The sequence below is a fragment of the Fimicolochytrium jonesii genome (genome assembly GCF_025526975.1).
Source record: "Fimicolochytrium jonesii strain JEL569 chromosome Unknown EV422scaffold_2, whole genome shotgun sequence".
Lineage (NCBI taxonomy): Eukaryota > Fungi > Chytridiomycota > Chytridiomycetes > Spizellomycetales > Powellomycetaceae > Fimicolochytrium > Fimicolochytrium jonesii.
Window position 1 is genome coordinate 1,652,846 of NW_026515669.1, and position 21,651 is coordinate 1,674,496.

The following is a 21,651-nucleotide window of genomic DNA, read 5'->3' on the forward strand; positions in this document are numbered from 1 at the left end:
GTGGTATTCCTCGACCTTCTGTAGTCCCAAGTCAGCGAACTGCTGTCCTTTCCTCGCGGCTTCCTTCACCTTATCATGGAAGATGTCATTCCCTTGAATCCCTTTGTTAACATGGGAAGCGATTGCGTATCCTTTGCGAGTGGCGCCGACGGCCTTGTCTAAGAAGTTTCTAGCCTTGCCCAAGTTCTGTGGCAGTTCATTGAAGAACGTGCGAGCTTTTCCTTTTGCCTTTTGGAAGAAGCCCATCGTATGTGAATGAATTCTTTTTCTTGTATTAATCACAAGAAGATAAATTCATGCCTCTCATATTCGATGATAGGCAAGCGGCCCTGCCCACCACAACGTTCCCAAGCCCGCCGGTGTTGAATATCCATACGAAACAGTTTGGATACATTCAAGGGCGCCCAAACGAAACCTTTGATCGAGCTTTCCACACCCGTTTCTTCGTGCCTGGAAAAGGAAACGTAAAAGATGTCTTCACCACCAGACAAACATTGGACCAGCCCTTCACACTTCGAGCAGCAGAATATGAGAGCCAAGTCGCAAAGGACGCTGTAACGGCGCTTCATGCCATCGACAAAGTGCGCGCAAAACAGGCTTACTTCGACGAACTAGACAAGGACAACATTTTTCCACGCCGTGGTCGTTCCGTGCAACTTACACAGACGGTTGCCTCCAAAGACAATGGTAACGGGTCTACTACAATCTTCCATCAGCCGTCGTACATTCGAGCACAACAGAACCAGTTCATAGGAGATGATGTGAAGAACGTGAAAATCGAGGGTAATGACCACTTGCCCGATAAGGCAAACATGGAAGAAAAGTACACAATCTTAGGTGATAACAAGGTCGTCACAAAGATGAACGACCGTGAGACTATGACTGATGAAGTCGGGAGGATTGGAGCGGCCTCTCGATTCGCTATGAGTAACGGCTCCACTCAAACGGATATTCCTTTCCACCGAGTCCGTGACATGAGAACCGTCACGACTCAGAGCAACATTCCCGATTTGGACTCTGATACTTTGGATTTGATTTTTGCACATGGTGGAAAGTTCACCCATTTCATCGATGGAGTTAAACATGCGAATGAAACTCTTCAAACTCAATTAAGGAGTCAAGAGGAGCAGCTTGGACGCATGTCGGCTGCTACCATGACACAATTTAGACGTATGTTGGAAAGCGTTGGTTTCCAGAACGTACCTGCGACGATGTCCCCCGATGATATGGAGCGACTTCTCAACCAGGTACAGAGCTTGACGCCCATCGCGCTCACCGAGGCAGCAGCCATGAGAACTTTGATCGAGACTTTGCGAGAGCAGCGCTTCAAGGAACAGAAGGACATAGGGACCCAATATTCACCTACTGGGGTTCCAAACGCTGCAAAGCGTAGACCTGAACCCATCATTACTCGAAACCTGTCTCCACAGATGTCTTATAACAGCGCAGGCAGTGTGAATGAATCTGATATCTTTTCCGCTCGAAGCAAGTCAACCTTGCCGAAGGGTAAAACACCGAGTCCTATGGACCTTGGTACGCCACCACTTGAGCAGTTCTTCACTGAAGATTTCGGCATTAAACAAGAGTCGAGCGCTGGGTCTTCACCAACTCCTACTCAGAGAGATATTTTCACGGATGACCCCGCTGTTAGGGCTCCAGAGAATACACCTGCAGCCCCCGTCCGCAAGAAGAAGAAGCCGCGTGTTGGAAAACGCGAGATGCAAGGCTTGAATCCGGAGAATATCAAAAGCGGGCCAAGGAGCCGAGGTGGTTAAACCCTCGTATTACATTCGATTCGATTGGGGTGCCCGTTATTTCGGGTTTTGATTGTGATAATGTAAAACTAGGAATCTGTATATAGAGACTCCTAGTTTTGCATTATTGATATTTTTCCCGAATTTTTAGGTTGCGGCGATGTGATGAAGGTGAAGAACTGCCCGTCACTTTTCCTTACAACCACAACTAACATTCTAAATCTTCTTCCCAGCCCGTCGCGCCAGAATGAAAGGCAATAGCGCTGGAGGGATAACGCCCTTACGAGGCTTTCCAGTTCGAGTCTTTGCCGCTCCCTTTGTCAATGCAACAGGTTTGAGGATTCTTTTACGATGCTTGTGCATACTTGGTTCTAATCATTACATTCGAAAATAACTTACACCACATCGACAGTCGCTCCAATCAAGATGGTGCGCTGGGAGTAAACCGTCGTAATCAATGAGACGTTAGTGCTAGGAGCTGGCAAAGCGTGGTGAGTAATCAAATTGATGTTGCCGTTGCTTCCAACCAAGTTCAAGGCCGATTGAGCATCTTCATCAGCACTCTGCCACGAGTAGCGAATCATAAAGTTCTTGTCATAGAAGTTGTCTAGATCCAAATCCTCACTCGCGTAAGAAGAGTTGTCGTTCATAGACAAGTTCGCAATCATTACCGCATCTTCTACTTGGAAGTCCTCCGTGAGTGGCAAACGGTAAGATCCAATTTGGTACCTCCATGACTTGAGGTTTGCAGTATCATAGATGAGACTCTTGTCCCCGCTTGTGGTAGCGTAGTCGCTGTCATCGCGGAACCGATGAGTCAAACCGACAACGCGTGCATTGGTCAAGGGGAGAATGAAATTATTCTGTGAAGCTCCGCTGCAGACGTTAGACAATTGGGTAACACCAACAGTGTCAATTTCCAAATACTTGCCCGCTTGGATGCCTTGCCAGAGAGTTGATAAATACAGTGCGCTAGGCGTTACCATCTGAGCCACATAGCGCAAGTTCGAGACAACAAAGTACGCACCACTGGGAAGATTAGTGAAAGCCGCTTGTGGGTTGTTGAGCGTTAGGGTTAGTTCAACGGATTGATTGGGCAAAACGCAAATTGGAATCGGCTGACCGTTCAATGGTCTCATCGAGCCGGCAAGCAAATGATGCTTGAAATTGAACGTTCCGGTGGAATTCTTGAAGGCATCTTTGTTGCCTGCGCCTTCGTTGTATTTGAGATACTTTCGTTTCTCGACTTCAACAGTTTGGTAAGAGTCTGCAACGAACTGCGGCATGTCCTCAATTTCATCTACCACTTTCCCGCCCATCTTAACATTCAATGTGCGGAAACAAGCCATGGCGCCGATTTGTGAAATCTCCGCAGTTGTAAAAGGCGAACCATCGGCGTTGCGGACTTCAATCTTTCCAGACAGGTAGGAGCGCTGAGGACGCAGGAAAGACGAGTTGCTATCAACAGTAATCTTGATGGCATTGCCGGGAGAGCGAGAGTCAAAATACTCCTTGATACTTCGGTAAATCGCGATGTTCTCTGACAGGGCGTCGCTATGCATTGAAAACTGGCGACTCGCATAGATCCAGTTCGAAGGCACAACAGGATTCGTAGACATAATGAATAGACGAACGGTTTACATTAAGAAAAGAAAAAATTTAACGACGACCACCAAAGATTCCCATGTAATCGTCCTCTTCCTCTTGCGGAATGTTTACATGCACATTAGCGAATGTATCATCTTCTGATTCTGGCTCAGGGGTCGGTGGTCGCTTTACCAAAGGCCGCTGAGGCTTTGCTGTCATCCTGTTCAAGCGCTTCTCTTCTTTCGCCTTTTGCTTTTCCTTCTCATACTTCTCAATGATTTGAGCTGCAAGCTGTTTTTGCTTCTCCTTTTCCAACTTGGCCTTTTCCTTTTCTTGCTCTTTATCGGTCTTCTCCTTCAAAGCTTTCATTGCCTTCAAGTTCTCCGTGCGCTTCTGCTGTGCGGCCCTCATCGCTTCGATTTGTTTAGGCGTTCGAGGCTTCTTTGTCTTTACTTTTGATACGATGACCTCTTCGATAGGGTCGGTAGGAGTTTCCTCCTGAGACGGCACTTGTTCAGCGGGTACATCAATAGCAGTCTGTCCATTCTCCGACATCTTGTTCTGATTTCTACTGTACAGTAGAGAAAAAGAAATATCAGACCTTAAACGACCAAATCCATCGGGTCATCATAGATACCGAGTACTATTACAACCGGCGCACTTGGCTTGATGACCTGGAGGGAACCCGAGTCAACAATCTGGAAATCCACTTGATTCAAGGTGGTGTCTTCCGAGCGGTGGAAATTGTCGCTCGGGTTGATCCAACTGAGGACATCATTGAATGAATCGGGCGAGATTGCAGCGAGAACGTTCAGGTCGGAGTTAATCCCAGACGCGTAAACGATGGCACCGTTAGTTTGCAGAGTCCGTGACGTAATGAGAATGGGTTGGGACGCGCTGAGATTCAACGGGTTAGGAAATGTGATGCTGTTCGCGTATCCCGTTTCATTCGCCTTATCAATGCCCAGTTGAAGGAAAGCGGTGGAGCCCCGACTCCCTCCTACGATTTTGAAAGTCTTGCCTCCACTTGAAGAGACCCGCAAACGCCGAGTCGTCTGGTCGTAATCAACCGTATAATTCTGAGTACCGGCTGCTGTAAGAGCGCCTGCGAGAGCGCTGATGATACTTGTCGAGTCATAGGTTCCCGAAGGCAATGTTGCTTTCTTCAGGTTAGAGTCACCGTTCTCTGCAAACATCACCACATTGTTTGTGGAGCTTGTGGCATCCCAATTCTGAAGAAGCGAAACCGAAACGATACGCCATGCGTAACAGGGTATGGTCTTTTGAAGGCGGAAGGTCGGCTCGTTTAGAGACGGAAGCGTTCCGGTATTTAGAATCAGCTCACGATACATGGAGAAGTTTCTCTTTGTCTAATAACAAGAGATTATTTTGTATACATGGAAGTGAAGAGGACAAAGATTCCAAAGGAGTTTGAAATTTCCATCAAAGACAAGACGCCCGAGGGGTACCCCAGGAAATTCTTTACATTGACACTTGTTGGCTCTTCGAGAGCGGGCAAGACCACCTGCATCATAAATTTGATTGAGAATATCGCACGGTGTTACTCGAATGTAATCATATTCTCTCCAAGTGCTGACGCTCCGGAGTGGACAGCCTTGAGGAAGTTCGATAACGTCTTTATGTCTAATCTGGTGTCTAATAACATTCTACACAAGCTCTTTGAAAAGCAGAAGAAGCTTTATCAACAGGACAAGACAAAGAATCACATGTGTTTAATACTGGATGATTTCGGTTTGCTTGCCAAGGAAAAGGGCCTCGATATAGGCAAAGAACCAAGAGAAGCGGAAATCGTATCGAGCGGTTGCAGGCAGATGCTTGATTTATTGTATAGCCGAGCTCGACATAACGGCATGTCGGTTCTCGCCAGCTTTCATGACTGTAAGCAGATGAGCCCTTTACAAAGAGTGAACTCCACTCACTGGATTTTGTATCGCCTCAATGAAGCGCAATACAGTAAGATAGCCCCTGAGATTCGGTGTCACCTAAGTGAGAAAGAATTTATAGGCAAGGCGGAAGAGTATACTAAGCAGCCTTTCCACGCTTTGTATGTCGATCTAAAAGCCCCGAAGAACGAAGATGTATTCAAAGAGCTCAAACCGGCGGCAGAGGTCTAGTCATCGAACCGCACTATAACGTATCCTTCCTTTTCGCTGTATTCAAAGTCGAACGGCTCGGGTTTCGGGGCCTTCTTCTTTTTCTTCTTCTTCTTTTTCACCGGTTGAGTCTGGGTCTGTGCGTCTTTTTGATCGATCAAAAGTTCCTCTGGAAGCATACTACTCTAAGAGCAAGAGAATGTAAATAGCCCCACTTAAAGGAAATCAACGCGTTTCAGTCAGATTAATTTCTACGATACATTCAAAGATATGTGGGGGAATTGGGAAGGGAATACATTTCAGGATATTGACGTCTACATCAAGAACAAAGAAAACTTTGATTCCTTACTCAAAAGCTTGTCTGAGAACAAGCTCTGGGCAGACCTACCTCCAGAAAAGCGAGACGAAGCCATGACAAAATTGAAACACGATGTTGTCTATCAAACACTTCAAACAGCTATTACCGAAATCGAAGGTGAGCCAGCAAAGGTAAAGTGGGAGGCAGTAAAGAGGCAAGTCAGGAAGAAACCCGCTGCAAAAAAGACCACGCCGAAAAAGGTAGAAGAGTCAAGTGCTGATGAAGAGTAATCGACCCGTTATTTTTGAGTGTTTTTGCAAGCGATTTTGTACTGTTGTTCGCAACCCGTTCCCTCGAAGGAACACAAACCAACAGCCCAGTGGTGCTACCTCCTGACTAATGAACGGTGCCAGTGACTCCATAGTCGCTGGCAATTTTCAAAGTGTTTTTGATCGATCAAAAAGTCTCCCGAAAAATATTCCCTCCACAATGTAACTATGGCTCCTCCTTTAACTAGAGCACAGGAAGAGAAGCTAAAGACTCTTTTTTATTCGGAAAAAAACTTTTTCGGTAGAGACCGACTCTATTTTCTTTTGCAGCAAGACCCGCGAAATGATATATCACGACGACAGGTGATGAACTGGCTTGCTAAACAACCCATAGCACAAAAGTTTCGAAGACCTGTGAGAGCCACAGGTGTGCGAGCAATCGTATCAACGGCTCTCGGTTCATTTCAATGTGATACGATGGACATGTCTGCAGACAGCTACAGAGGATTCGGTGCAATCTTCTCCATGATTGACACGTTTTCCAGACGTTTGTATGCACGAGCAATCACAGGAAAGACTGCCGCAGAATGTACGCGCGCCTTGAAGGAAATTTTAGATGAGAACCCACACATGGCGTTCCACCGCGTAGTCTCAGATAACGGTGGAGAATTTCAGAATGTATTCGATGAGTACCTGCAGGAACTTGAGGTACCGCATAACGTCACGCGTCCCCATCAGCCTTGGTCAAATGGAATAATCGAGCGGAGTAATGCCTCGTTAAGAAAACAACTGTCGATTTATATGGAAACCACAGGCAACAAAGATTGGCCGGCTGCTTTGCCTGATTTAGTTAAACGGTTGAACTCGACCTTTAATGCAACAACGAAACATTCGCCCAATGAGTTAGAAGAGACGTCTCCGGACAGCGAAGAACACACTAAGGCTGGATCAAACATAATGAAGCGAGCTGGAAAATCTGTTAATGTCCGTGGTGCAACGACTCTACAAGTTGGGGATACGGTTAGGAAAGTGTTTCAATATTCGGGCACAAATATTCAAAAACCATCAAGGACGGGATACTTTGCGCCAGAAAAGTTCGAGATTGTAGCAGTTGTCCCATCCCCTTATGCAAACCAGCTTCCATCATACAAGCTGAAGAACAGCGCGGGTGTTGTGGAAAAGGGTTTGTTCGCTCGAAGTCAACTCTTGTTGGTGCCCAGTGAAGGTATCCGGATCGACCCGCCTCGACCTGTTGAGAATGTAGGCGAGCCACCCGTGGAGGAACCGGTAGAGGAACCGGTTGCGCCAAGACGTTCGGGAAGACTTAACCCCGAGAGGGAGTATGAAGTCGAATACATTCGAGACAAGAGAACGCGCAGAGTAGGTAGACGAACATTCATTGAATATCTAGTAAAATACAAAGACTATCCTATCGAACAAAGTACATGGGAAAAGGTCTCTAATATCAATGCGCCTAATCTTATTCGGGAGTTTGAGAGTCAGAGGAATCGACGCTAAGTTTACGCTTTTTGTTACTGTTGTAACGATTATACAAGGAACTCTCTTCCTCGTTGTGATGATTGTTAAGAGCTAACAGCCTGCTAATAGGGTCTTGCAGCCCGTTCCTACGCAGGTGAGTAATCTGCGTTTTCCTGCAACTTCGAACACCGTGCTTCTGTCCACACGCAGCTTCAAATGACTTTTGTATATGGGTATTGAAATTGTTTGGTGTGAATGGATTTCCCTTTGAATCGATAAACACATGAGCGCCTTCCGGGCGAAACCGCTTGATGAATCGAATGAGAACGTCAGAGACAAACGCAGGGTCGATGACATCCTGAAACGACTCCGGTGCGTCTACAAAATGTTGCAGAAATGACTGAACCTCGTCCTGTCTGTGTTTCTTGTTTACAGATTGTCTGTCAAACTTCCTATCATTCCATAGAATGGTAGGCCTTCCGGTAGCAGCAAAGATAAAGATGTTATCCTTTTTCCAATCGATTCCTTCGCGGTCGAATATCTTGAGATTTCCAAAGTTGCCTCGGACGTTGTAGAAACAAGCGACAAACAATCCGATGATGCCGTCTTGCAAAAGTTCAATCTGATGCTTGCTGGGGTGAGGAAGGTCGAATATGTAGAACAGGCTATCGCAGTATTTGCGCATCTCGTCAACAACTCCCTTCCAATTAGGAATCAATTCATCGTCGGATAATGTCTCTCCATTAGAACGGGCTGTGTTGTAAGGCTGTTTCAATCGACGTTGCTCATCAGCGAGTTTCTTCCTGACCTCCTCCCATTGGTCGAATGAAATACCGAGGGGTTCGTGACCGCAATTTCTGAAGATACGATGAACTTTCCCAATGAAATCCGCCATACTAGAGTCAGCAATTTTCCCGTCCTTTAAACGTGCAGATTGCTTTGACTGAGTGATGATAGCTTTAATGTCGTGCAGGTTGGATAGGGATTCCAAGGAATCGAAGATGCCGCGCTTCTGGAATTCGGTCACATCTTTCAAATCGCCTGTATAAGATTTGGTATCCTTCGTAAGGAACTCGCCGAGGTTGGCCGTTTTCAGATAGAATTCAGCCATCTTTGTTACTGATTATAGAAAATAAACAATGACAGAACCCATAGTTAGGGCGTTTATATAAACATTCGCGTGCATCGGCTATCGATAAGAATTGCATCATATGTGTTTCAAGATATGACAGATGGTCTCCACTGACATCGCGTTGTCTAAGAGACTTAACCTTGCGGCACTAGAGATTCCGTGCGTGTAATTATCAGGAAACCCCATTGCACGCTCTTTGTCTATGCACGTCAGTCGCTTATCGTTCGGTGCTTGCCGTTTATGAAACGGCGCAGGCTGAATTCGGAAATTCGCCCAATACCATCTCTTCCTAGACAAACCGTTGAAATCCGCATCGTCCAACATTATCGGCTTCACTCCTAAAGCCTCGCTTATCGTTGCGGTCGGCTCCGTGTTTGCAAACAAAAAGTAGCGAGGGTGACATGCCCTCAAAATCTTATCGAATCCATTCACATTTCCCGCGCCGATGAGAAATTCGAATACAGGCAGAACATTGCATTCGAGTTTCTCAATATCTCCATAGTTCGTTTGCCGAATGTGGTGTATCTCGTAAATCTTTACAGCTCGCGGGTTTAACTCTGAATAACCGACGCAGTGGGCGTTCTCAAACACCCGATTCATAGCAAGGTCTGCTCCCCCGATTCCGGCAGAAGCGGAAAAGTAGCGCAAGGGTGACTTCTTCTCCACGTCGAGCAACGACGGCGTGCAAGCGAAGCTGTTCACTCCGGGAATGAATCCATGCGTTTGGAAAGCCGCGACGAACTTCTTCGCAAGCGGAAATCCAGACTCGCTGTCAAGATACGCGACTGTTAATTTCCCCTTCCGCAGGTGACACAGCATCGCGACGGAGTACAGCTCATCGGTGCATTCTGACACGATTCCGACAGCGCGTATCACTTCACCGCTTTCCAAATCGTTTTTCGCTTTGTCTAAGAAATCTTCTCCTTCGATACAAGTCACTTCATTCTCTGCGGCAAAGTCCGTTATCGCTTTGTGTATGCGGTCTTGCTTCTTAACCGGAGACTTCTTCGGAGGAGGAGGTGTATCTTCGTCCTCTTCTTCTTCTTCGCCTGACTCGACATAGCTTTGCCTTGCGCGCTTTCGCAAATTGTGCGTATGTTCGCGCACGTCTTTGGGAAGAATCGTGTTCCCTTCAAAGACATCGCAGAACGCTTTTTGTATATGCAGATTCGCCTCTCGTGCAACGTATATAATAACCCTCGGATTAGGGTCATCACTTATCGCTTTCTTGTGCGGATTACGCTCTAACGCCGCTCTCGACAGGTGATTGTTTGATCGATGGAATTGCGCATATTGGTCGCATCGCCGTATGAGCGGGAAGCTCCAGTTTCGCCTGCCATCCATAGGCAATAAGAATATCGCATGGTCACATTCGCCTTTATCAATCATCTCCATCACCCGTGCGATGAACTTTGGTGTAGGGTTCTCCGACTTCTTCATGTGCTTTGACTGTTCGTCAGACAAAGCCCTAGCTGGCGGATTGCAGAGAATCACACTCGGTCGCCCTGTCCATTCGCTTGGTTCCCGTTCAGCCTCATCATCGTCTGCGGGAATGCACCAGCGTTCTAATCCAAAGGCGTCCACAAACGAACCGTCGGGCTGTACCCCGTAGTAGTATTTGCAATTGATTGTCGCGCAAGGATTACTGCAAACGTCGAGGTCTATCGAGTCATGAAAGCACTTGACAAATTGGTCTATCTTGTCACAGATTTCCGGAGCTGCGTTGTACTCGTTCTCCCCTAGCTTTGTCCTAGACCGTTTGCAGTGAATCCATTTCGACCTTTCTACCGAGCTCTCTTCTTCCTCTGACTCGGATTTTTCGGACTCTGCCTCCTCCGACATAACCTTTTTGCGGACGTCTTTTGTCAGATACGTCTTTGGTAGCGTGCCGAAAATCTCGCAGAAGGAACGCTCAATATCCATGTGCTTTTCTCTTGACAGATAAATCAAGCAGCGTGGGTTCGGGTCATCGACGACAGGTTTCGCTTGCGGTGAGCGTTCTAAGGCCGCCTTCGAGAGATGATTGTTGAAGCGGTTAAAAATTAAAAGTTGGTCACATCTTTCAACGAGAGGCGGGCACCATGACCTTCGCAAATCCATCGGCACAAGGAGAAGCAGATGGTCACATTCTTCGTCATCCAGCATCTGCACAAGCCTATCAAGAAACTTCGGAGTTGGGAACTCATTTTCCATACGGCTAGCCTGCTCTTCATTGAGCGGCCTCGCAGGCGGGTTACACACGATAACGCTTGCTTTGCCTGTCCATTCCCGGGGGTGCAATGCCGCTTCGTCTTCGTCGGCTGGGATACACCAACGAGGCAAATCGAATGCATCGATGAACGTCCCGTGGGGTTGAACACCAAAGTAATGCTTACAAACGAGCTCCGAACTGGGATTCGAGCATACATCCAAGTCGATGCTATCGTGGAATGTTTTCACAAAGTCGTCTAACAACTTGCAAATGATTGGTGGCGTATTGTATTCGTTTTCACCTAACCGCCTTCGTGCGGAAAGTGAATGCCTCCACTTCCCGATATCGGTGACCGGTTTGCCTGACGCCAGTCTCGCTTGATCGATCAACTCTTCTTCGTCTTCGTCCATGGGAAACTCATCCTCATCAACTTCAGGCAAAGACGCTCCTGTAGGCGAGGCTTCCGAAGTCAAATCAATGGCATTTGAGTCGACCTCGGGTTCCTTGAAAGGTGCACTGAGCCTGCATGCCACTACATTCTGTCGTCCTTCGTAGAATTCCACATTTCTGTCCCAAATCGTCTTCAGAGGCAAACGCAATTTCTTATGCAGCTTCAGCAAAGCGAGACAGAGTGCGGCATTGCAAGGCAGCTCATCGGTTGGGACGCCTTCTTTCTTCAACCGCAAGAGAACGTCTCCGCAGTTTGAGATATTGTAGAACGTCCTGCGCGTCACGTTGTGAAACTTCTTGACATATTCCTCGAGCGCTGGCGCCTCGTTCTTGTAGAGCCGGTGCTCCACAATGGTATTAACGGCGATACATGTCGTAAGGAAATCCTCACTCTCTTCGGGGTTGATGTGCAGGTATCGCTGGTTGATTTTGCTCTCCTGTATCTGTAGCGGTGAATCCATTTCGGTGTGCGGCAGCGCGCTGTGTGTTGTGCTGCAACGGACAGCGAATGTTTATACGGATGGCGGAGTTGTGACGTAAGCGCGACTGACGGGATTTTGAGAAATGTTTCTCAAAGTGCCGTCAACATCTCGCAATTAAAGACGTAGCTTGTTAGTAAAACAAAAGATGCAACCCAGATTCAGCCCTTATGAACGTCCCCCGCGTACTTGCAAGGATTGTCCCGCTATTATCGAATGGATCAGGCGAAGAGTCAGGTGTCTCTCTTGTCATCTGAAGTGGAAAGCTGCTCAGCCGGCGTTCGACTTGAAGCTTGATGAAGATTGAGGCCGTCTTTTCCACTGTTTGTCTGCGATTGCGCAAGCCATTGCGTAAGCCTGCTTACTTGATGTCACAGTCATCTCCACTCCGCCTTTGCCACGGTAGGTGAGGGTTCGTTGATCGAACTTGCCCAAAACCTCGTCCATTACCTCCTTTTTAAAGACCTCCTGCTCAACCTCTTCCCCGCTGATACCATGTGACTTATAGAACTCTTCCATTCGTTTTCTATAAGTCAAACATTCCAATTTTGTCTACTGAGACGCGATGGTTTGCCCAGCTGGCACTTTATAGATTCGTATGGGCAAGACCCCCCGTTCCTTCCTTCCATTCGGCGATTTGCTGATAGAAGTGGCAGTAGCGCGGTCAATTCCCATCTTCATCGCCAACTCCCTGATGCTTTTCCCGACAAACTTGTGTTCTGTGCCATATCTTTCGTGTATTCCGATGTATTCCATTTGACAACGTATGTTTAACACTATACAAACATATGTTTAAACGCCGCCAAAACGCACACATCATAATGAGGCAAGATGGATGCGTTTAGAATGTGATTTAAACATCTGTTGCTGAAGAGTAGACAACGATAACAACGTGAGTATGACCGACATTGATGATAAGTTTGACCTTGAGCCTTACAAGAAGCTAAACGACAAAACGGTTTTGTGGAAGGTCGAATTCATGAACGAGAATAGACTCAAAGTTCTGCTTCAATCTCCATTCTTAGACGCGAAGCTCAAGAAAGGCTTGCAATCGATGGTCAAATACAACCGCGTTGGTTTGAACCTTTACCGAACGGAGTACGCTTATTCTTCCCACTCGGTCGACGACAGTGGGCGTCTCTATGCTCGAAGCAGGTCGCTTCAAAACTTGCCGGCAAATGTTAAAAAAAATCCACCTTTCCGCCAGTACCTTGCAAGTGGAGAATACCATGACATCGATCAAGCAAACTCCATGCCTACCATTTGGGCGCATCTCTGTGCTTCACATTCGATTGTTTGTCCCAATCTAGATACTTACATCAATCAGCGTCCGACGATTCTCCAAGAAAGAGGCATCGACAAGCAGGTGGTTATGGAGTACCTTACCTACGAACCTCGAATGATAGCAGACCCCTTCTTCCGACAGATTCACGATACACTTTACCGAACCTTGGTGCCGCTTCTAAAGGAGAAGTACAACCACATCTGGGAGAAAGTCATGAAATCTCGCGAGGATAAAGTTAAACGCAATCGAGGCGGTAGTTTCCTCTGTCAAGTCGCCCACACTATTGAAACTAAAATCAGCCTCGCTGTTGACAAATTCTTCACGAATCGAGGTTGGTCTGTCGATGTGCATGTTTTTGACGGAGTGATGATTCGTAAACGACCTGATACGAGCATGACCCCCGAACTGCTAGAGGAATGTAACAAATACGTCTCCGACCAAACCGGAATCGCTGGTGTGAAGCTCGTTGAAAAAAGCCTCGATTTCGAAGCTCATCCTCAATTGCCGTTGCTCGCAATCCCCCAAGAAGATGTAAATCCCGTTAAACCAGCAGATGGCAATGCAGTAGATTTTCGTGACCTTAAGTGCATCAAGGGTTGGGAGAACTTCGACTTCAGGCGTATTTTTAGCCCGACTCACAAGAATAGCGCGGAGTGGTACGTAGAACAACGCCACGCGTCAATCATGAAACATTCGAGCGGGCTGTTGTTTATACTCGGCAAAGACAATATTTGGAGGAAATTTGACAGCGTGAAAGCGAGTGACCTCAATTTGCAAATCGCTGATAACTTGATTAGCAGCTTCGAGAAATTGATTGACGATGCTACCAACGAACTTCAACATGGTAATGTCGACATATTGAAGGCCAAGCTCAAAACGTTTCGTCCCGAAGTCGAAGGCACCGCATATTCTGGAAGTGTCGCGTATAATGTCGAGCGACTTTGCAAAACCGACGACAAATGCATTGACCTGTTCCTCTCCAAACCTTACTTGCTGCCGTTCAACGATGGGGTGTACGACTTGGTCAAGGGAGAATTCCGACCTATTGAACCCACAGATTACATTCTCTTCACTTGCGGATATAACTTCCCAAAAACGTCAAACAAAGAAATCCGAAAGAAGATTACCGACTTCTACACCTCCATCTTCCAGACTGAGGAGCTCACCGAATATCGACTCGCTACAGTGGCGCGTTGCCTCTACGGAGAAATCGTCGAAGAAATCTTTGTGATTCAGAAAGGCAAGGGACGAAACGGGAAAGGAGCTGAAACAACCCTTATTCAAAATGTTTTTGGTAACTTGTTCTACTGCCTCGATAAGCGCAACTTCACTCGTGACCAGCAGGACGTGGACCGACCGAATTCACAAGTGTACAATCTCTTCGGTAAACGATATCTGACAACCAGTGAGACCAATAAGAACGACCGCTTCCTCTCTGAGGTATTCAAAGGATTCTCGGGAAACGATTATATCAGTGTGCGCACGCTTAACGGCAAACCTATCACTTTCCGCGTCACAGGTTTGCTGAATGTTCAAACCAACGAGGACCCTGTTTTTGATAAAGTAGACGTGGCGTTGGGAAAGCGCACCCGTATGCAGGAGTACCCCTTCACCTTCACAAACATTGAGCTAATGGAGACAGACGATACCGAACTTGATGCCATGGAAATTGATGAAGACGAGAGCGAATATAAGGCAATCGAGAAACAGGGTGACGAGAACTTGAAACGCGACTTCAAGTCTGAGGCGTACCGCGATGAAGGAATGCTTCTGCTGATTTCGTTGTTTAGAGAGATGTTCATTCAAAGCGATGGGTCCCTCAGCATGAAGATTGACGTCCCCGATGAGGTGCTCGCATTTACAAAGCAGAATCTTGCTACAAGCCTTGCTGCTGCAAAATGGCTCAAGTTCCATTACAAGATTACCGGCGATTCTACAGATGTTGTGAGGAAGAAAGAACTGTATTGCGAATACGCACAATCCGTGTTTGACGTGAAGAAGAGGATTGGCAAAACGCAATTCTACAAGGAATTAGAAGGGATTCAAATCAAAACCGGCATCCGTAATGGTTATCAGGTGTATGTAGGCTTGAAGAGAACGGCAAGGTCGAATGAAGGTGACGAGTTCTTTGATGTTTAAGAAGCAACAGTATTTAATTGAGCATAACTGAGCATATGATATCGATAAGAGTTGTGTCAAGTGAGTTTTGGGGGGTATCAAGTGACTTTTGTGATTTGGAAAGTCACTTGTTTCGATGAGTGGAGGGGATTGATAAAGGTTTTTCTTATTTGTTACGATAATTTATGGAGTAAGTGGAAAAGTGACTTTTGAAACCCTATGAGAGAATGAATGAATCTGGGTAAAGATGATGTGATGGGGATGAGGTACATGCGTTAGTTTTTCCGGTTGTTCATCATTGGTTTGAAAAGTCACTTTTCCACCTATTCGATAACTTGTGGAGGGGTTAGTTACGACTTGCGACGTTATTGACTCGATGTATGGAGAGGTGAGAGGATATTTGGGTGGACCTCACTTGGTTCTTTGTTGGATCCACTTGCGTAGGGATGGGCAACGGCGGACTTGTGTGGAAAAGGGCTGACGTAAGGAGTGACGGTGTGTTCGACAGGCGCGACTGAAAGTGACTCGTTGAGCCTATTATGTCACGTGCAGTGTCACATGGGCGGTCACGTGATTGACTTGCAGAGTTTAATGACTTGTGCATCGGAGACGCGTTAAACCCGCGTCGGAAATTGGTCTTGAACTTTTTGCAGTCACAGGAGACGCGTGGAGCGGTCTTCAATTAATGCGGTCTTCAATTAGTGCGCTCTTCAATTAGTGCGGTCTTCAATTAGTGTGGTCTTCAATTAATGCGGTCTTCAATTAGGGTAACAAGACCCGTAACGGACTATGGTTCCTATCAAAGTGAACTTATAGTCAGTCCAGTCTCAATACTGACTATGGTACCTGTCACAGTCCACCCATCTTATATAAGATGGGTGGACTGTGACACATGGATCGTTTGCGCGGCGCCCGCCGTCTCACCAAGATCGACCTCCGCGGCGCTTATACCCTCTTACGCATGCGCCCGGGCGATGAATGGAAGACCGCCTTCCGCTGCCGCTATGGCCTATTCGAATACAATGTCATGCCCTTTGGACTCAGCAATGCTCCTGGCGTCTTCCAGTACCTGATGAACGACATGTTCCGCGACAGTCTCGATGTGTTTGTTGTCGTCTACCTCGACGATATCCTGATATTCTCCAAGAACCCCGAAGATCACCCCAAACATGTCCGCCAAGTCTTGTCCCGCCTCCGACAGCATGGGCTGTACGCCAAACCAGAGAAGTGCGAATTCAACCGCGAATCCGTTGAGTTCCTAGGCTTCCCCATCTCCGAGAAAGGCATCCAGATGGACCCCAAGAAGATCGCTGCCATCCCGGATTGGGAACCTCCCAAGACTGTCAAAGGCGTCCAACGGTTCCTTGGCTTTGCCAACTTCTATCGCCGATTCATCCAAGGTTATTCCAAGATCGCTCCCGCTCACAGCCCTGACCCGGAAAGACATCCCGTACGCCTGGACACCCGCCGCAAACACCGCCTTCGAGAACCTGAAGAAAGCATTCACCACCGCCCCCATCCTTGCTCACCCTGACCCACAGAAGCCCTTCGTCGTCGAAACTGACGCCTCCGACTTCGCTCTTGGCGCAGTTCTCCTCCAACCTGACCAGGACAATCAGCTCCACCCCGTGGCCTTCCACTCTCGCAAATTCACGGCCGAAGAGATCAACTACAAGATCTACGACAAGGAACTTCTGGCCATCCAAGACTCCTTTGCCCAGTGGCGACACCATCTCATTGGCGCCCGTCACAAGATCACCGTTTACTCCGACCATAAACACCTTCAGTACTTCATGACCACCCGCACCCTGAACCGCCGCCAAGCCCGCTGGTCAATATTCTTCTCGGATTTTGACTTTGTCATTACCTATCGCCCCGGTTCCCAGCAGCGCCAAGCCGATGCCCTCTCCCGACGCTCCGAACATGAGCTAAAAGAGGGGGAAGAAGCGTTCCGCTCCCAGGCAACCACAATTTTGACTCCGGAACGCCTCCGACTCGCCGCAGCCTACCTCACACCCATGGATACCACGCTGCTTGACAAGATTAAGGCCGCCCAGGCCTCTGATCCCCTCGCTAAGACCATTCGCGAAAAGCTCAAGATACCCCTCGCCCAACGAACCGAGGAAACCCAAGATCGTATCAAGCGGTTCTCAGATGAAGATGGGGTCCTGCTGCACAATAACCTTGTCTATGTCCCCCCAAATGAGCTCCGAGCTGAAGTCTGCCACGACATGCACGATACACCCCTAACTGGCCACTTCGGGATGTCCAAGACGCTTGAACTCGCCTCCCGCAACTACTGGTGGCCCAGCCTGTGGCGCTTCGTCAAGGCCTACGTCAAGTCCTGCGATACCTGTAGCCAAGCGAAATCCAGTCGACACAAACCATATGGCCTACTCCAGCCCAACAGTATCCCTACCCGCCCTTGGGGATCTTGGTCCCTGGACTTTATCACCGGTCTGCCTCCCGTGGACGGGTACGACTCCATCCTGAACGTCAACTGTCGCCTCACCAAGATGGCCCACTTCATTGCCTGCAGCGAGTCAGAATCCGCCGAATCCACCGCCGACCTAGTCTTCCACAACATCATCCGTCTCCACGGCCTCCCCGACGACGTCATCTCTGACCAAGGACCCCAGCTTAAGTCCCGGTTCTGGCGTCGACTTCTCGAACTCCTTGGGGCAAAAGCCAACCTCTCTTCGGCCTTCCACCCCCAGAGCGATGGCCAGACGGAACGCACCAACCAGATCCTGGAGCAGTATCTCCAATGCTTTTGCAACCACCAACAGGACAACTGGAAGCAGCTTCTGTCGTCCGCCGAGTTCGCCTACAACAACACCCACCAGTCCGCCTCCCAGACCACCCCCTTCTACGCCAACAAGGGTCTCCACCCCCGCTTCAGTTTCGCGGCCTCTGCTACCTCCAAATCCGTCAACCCCGCCGCTGAAGCCCGCGCTAAACAAATCAGGGAAGTCCATGAACAGCTCGCCCTCGAGCTCAAGGAAGCCCAAGATCAAATGAAGCGCTACGCCGACGCTAAACGAATTCCTGGACCAAACTTCAAGCCTGGTGACCACGTCTGGCTCCTCCGAAAAAACCTCCAGACGACCCGGCCCTCTCAGAAGCTCAACCATCGCGAGATTGGGCCATTTCCCATCGTTGAAAAGATCAATGCAGTCACCTACCGGCTCAAGCCCCTGCCTACGTACAAAATCCACAATGTCTTCCATGTCTCGCTCCTCGAACCCCGCTTCACCATCCCCGAACAACACGAACCCGAACCCGCGACCCCAGAGACCGTTGAGGGTCAAGAAGAGTGGGTTGTCAAAGCCATCCTTGACTCTCGCATCCATTGTCGTCGCCTTCAGTACTTGGTCAAATGGCAGGGCTGGCCTGACTCCGAGAACACCTGGGAGCCTGTGGAACACCTCACCCATACCGACGCACTTCTCCAGGACTTCCACAGCGCGTACTCCAACAAGCCTTCCTCTGTCCCCGTAGCACCTCCTCTGCAACCACACCAAACTCGACGCCGCTGCCGCCGCCGCTAAAGAGAGGGGTGATGTTATGGACGACGCGCCCATACCATAAGCTTACCTACTGACAGCCGCCAATGTCAACCGCCAAATGTCAAACGCCAATGTCAATGTCAATGTCAGTGTCAATGTCAGTGTCAATGACAATGTCAATGCCACTCCCCCTCTCTCCTCTCATTTCGCCAATGCTCTTGCAATATCGCCACTCCTCCTCTCTCCTCTCATTTCGCCAATCCCTCCTCGGCTTCTCCACACCCCCCACTACTTCCCCATAGCCAGCAGCTGTAGCAATGCTCTCTACGCTCGCCACGCACGCTCTAGGAGCATAGCTGGCGCCCCCCCAGTCCCCTCTTGTTGTTGTTGTTCTCTGATCTGCTGGGTTGCCTATCTATAAATAGCCGGCCTCTCTTCGTCCATTCCCTTCCTCCCCAGCAGATCAACACCGGTTCTTCTCATCTCCTGTTCTAGTCCTTGTTTCTTGTTTCGCCAACACAATCTCTGGTCGCCTATCACACTCGCCCTGTCTTCTCTACTTTGCTTCCGCCCCCGTCGTCAAGATCATAACAGATTCCCTTCACATGGTAGCACCACAAGTCCTTCTTGGGACCATACATATACTGCAATACCAACGACCCAGTCCTAGGTACCCCACAGCAGACCAGAGACCCGGGCTGGTACTCCAACTAAAATAAGACCGATCCACTGGTCCATAATACCGATACACTGGTACGTATATCCGAGAGGCTGGTACAGTCAAGAGGAGGTGTAACGGGAACACACACATTTTGGCTTAGTGGTTAAGACACCTGGCTCTCACCCAAGTGGCGTGGGTTCGATTCCTACCTTCCCCAAACATTTCTCTCTTCTTTCTGTGACTGTACCACCTCTCCCGGGCGTTCCGAGCTATCGGGACGATTCCCTTAACAGATGGCTCGCCCAGCCGGCTGATCCATCAGAGCATTACCCATCACCGTTGCCTACCTCAGTGAAGGGATTTAAAAATCTGCCACGGTTAAAGCCAATAGCTTTCTTTGGGCGGAAGATGCAGCCCGCTGAGACACGTTATCCCGTGCACGAACAAGAGCTATTAGCTCTGGTCGGCATTTGCAAGGCTTATAGGCATTACTTGCAAGATCGGACTAATGCCCGCCCGTTTCGCGCGTTCACCGATCACGCCAGTCTGGTATGGCTTCAGGCTCAGCCGTTCCTGAGCCATCGCCAAGCATGTTGGGTTGAATTCCTGCAGCAATTCAAATTTGACAATGAATATCAACCTGGTCGTTGGAACACTGTGGCGGATGTGTTGAGCCGTAATCCGTATTACGCCCCACGCTGCGCCGAGTGTAGTAAGCAAGTTGAAATCGCTGCGGCCATGGGTATGTCCATCGATTATATTCCTTTGGGGAATGTTACGCTGGATGATTGGATACAAACCTTGGAGGCTGATGAATTCTTCGCTTTGCGCAAAGAGGCTTTCTCACAGCCAAAGGAACGACAGTCTACATTCGATTGCCGTTTTTCGATCGATGACTATGGTCGTTTACTGTACCACGATAAGTTCTATGTGCCAGCTGCTTTACGAGGGACTGTATTGCAGGCGTACCATGACTCGTTGCTCTCTGCCTGCATACAGGGGTACAAGGTACATTGGGCAAACTCCTACGTGAGTTTTACTGGCCCGATATGGGCGCAGATGTGAGAGGGTACATCAAGACTTGTGGGTCTTGCCAAAGGTTTAAGTCGCCGAACAATAAGCGTGTTGGCTTACTTCGTTCGCTCCCAGTTCCCGACCGACGTTGGCACATGATGGGTATGGATCCTGTCTCGATGCCAATAACACGGTCGTGGGGGGGGAAGGTGCATAGTGATGCGTTTTATGACAGTATTATTGTCTTCATCGACTATCTGTCAGGACGCGCATACTTTGTACCTGCGGCATCCACAATAATTGCCAAACAGTTGGCGCATCTTTACTTCCGAGAGGTATGGCGCCATACGGGTACTGCAACTGTGATCGTCGGAGACCAAGATCCACGCTACCTGGCAGACTTTTGGAATGTGTTTCAATCATTGTTGGGCTCTAAACAGAGTTTGAGCACGGCACAACACCAACAGACGGACGGAAAAGTCGAACGGTGTATCTCTATCTTGAAGAAGATGATTAAACCGTACCTTAATGTACCGGGAGACGATTGGGTTGACAAACTGCCGTTGTTGGAGTTTGCCTACAACCGTACGCAGAACAGCACCAGATACTGCCCTTTCCAGGTTGATTTGGGTAGAATTCTGCAGGCGCCAATGCATTGGCAAGTTGACGCAAAAGTGTTGCAACGTATGGACAATATGTCGATCCCACTCTTGCATAAGTCACGACGTGAGCTCATCAAACAGATGGAGAAGCGTGCCGAGGCATACCGATCCATTGAACTCATAGTGCAGCAGAAACTGCCGGAAGCCCAGGACAAACAAGCGAAGTATCACGATCGTGGACGTCGTGTACAGAGCTTTTGTCCAGGAGATAAAGTCCTGTTGAACAGCGACGGGATAACGATCCCTGCGTTCAATAAGAAGCCGCTCAAGTTTAGACAGAGCTGGCTAGGACCCTTCATCGTGAAGAAGGAAGGACCACACCCGGAAACGTACAAGTTAGAGCTGCCAGCTTTAATGGGCGCTTTATACCCGGTCTTCTATACAGATATCTTGAAGCCTTGGCATGAGCCGACTTCAGGTCTGCTGCGCATCGACGATGTAGAGGACTCTAACCCAGAGCCTGTCCAAGTCGAAGGCGAGGAAGAATACTATGTCGATAAGATTATCGGACGTAGGTTGGTCCATGGAAAACCCGAGTATCTCGTTCAGTGGGTTGGTTACCCACCTGAGCAGACGACATGGGAAACGCATGAGCGAGTAAGAGGTGCGCTGCGTTAGACGACTCCATCTTGGTCCATGGTGAAGTAGA

The 21,651-nt window shown here is 48.5% G+C and overlaps 3 protein-coding genes and 1 pseudogene across 4 annotated transcripts; 3 read left to right on the plus strand and 1 right to left on the minus strand.

Moving 5' to 3' along the window:
- Positions 1-5,725: 5,725 nt before the first annotated feature.
- EV422DRAFT_503445 (uncharacterized protein) lies at positions 5,726-6,043 on the plus strand (the record flags this gene model as incomplete). Its single annotated transcript, XM_053068342.1, has 1 exon — positions 5,726-6,043. One exon carries the CDS (start codon positions 5,726-5,728, stop codon positions 6,041-6,043), a length of 318 nt encoding a protein of 105 aa, XP_052929598.1.
- A 2,665-nt stretch (positions 6,044-8,708) lies between these two features.
- Positions 8,709-11,735, minus strand: EV422DRAFT_503446 (uncharacterized protein; the record flags this gene model as incomplete). The annotated part of the gene is made up of 1 exon (XM_053068343.1): positions 8,709-11,735. The coding sequence occupies one exon, from the start codon at positions 11,733-11,735 to the stop codon at positions 8,709-8,711; it is 3,027 nt and encodes a 1,008-aa protein (XP_052929599.1).
- A 916-nt stretch (positions 11,736-12,651) lies between these two features.
- On the plus strand, positions 12,652-15,177 carry EV422DRAFT_503447 (uncharacterized protein; the record flags this gene model as incomplete). The annotated part of the gene is made up of 1 exon (XM_053068344.1): positions 12,652-15,177. The coding sequence occupies one exon, from the start codon at positions 12,652-12,654 to the stop codon at positions 15,175-15,177; it is 2,526 nt and encodes an 841-aa protein (XP_052929600.1).
- Positions 15,178-19,476: 4,299 nt separating this feature from the next.
- EV422DRAFT_t12 lies at positions 19,477-19,545 on the plus strand (annotated as a pseudogene). Its single transcript has one exon. The product of its transcript is annotated as a tRNA-OTHER (tRNA).
- Positions 19,546-21,651: the final 2,106 nt, after the last annotated feature.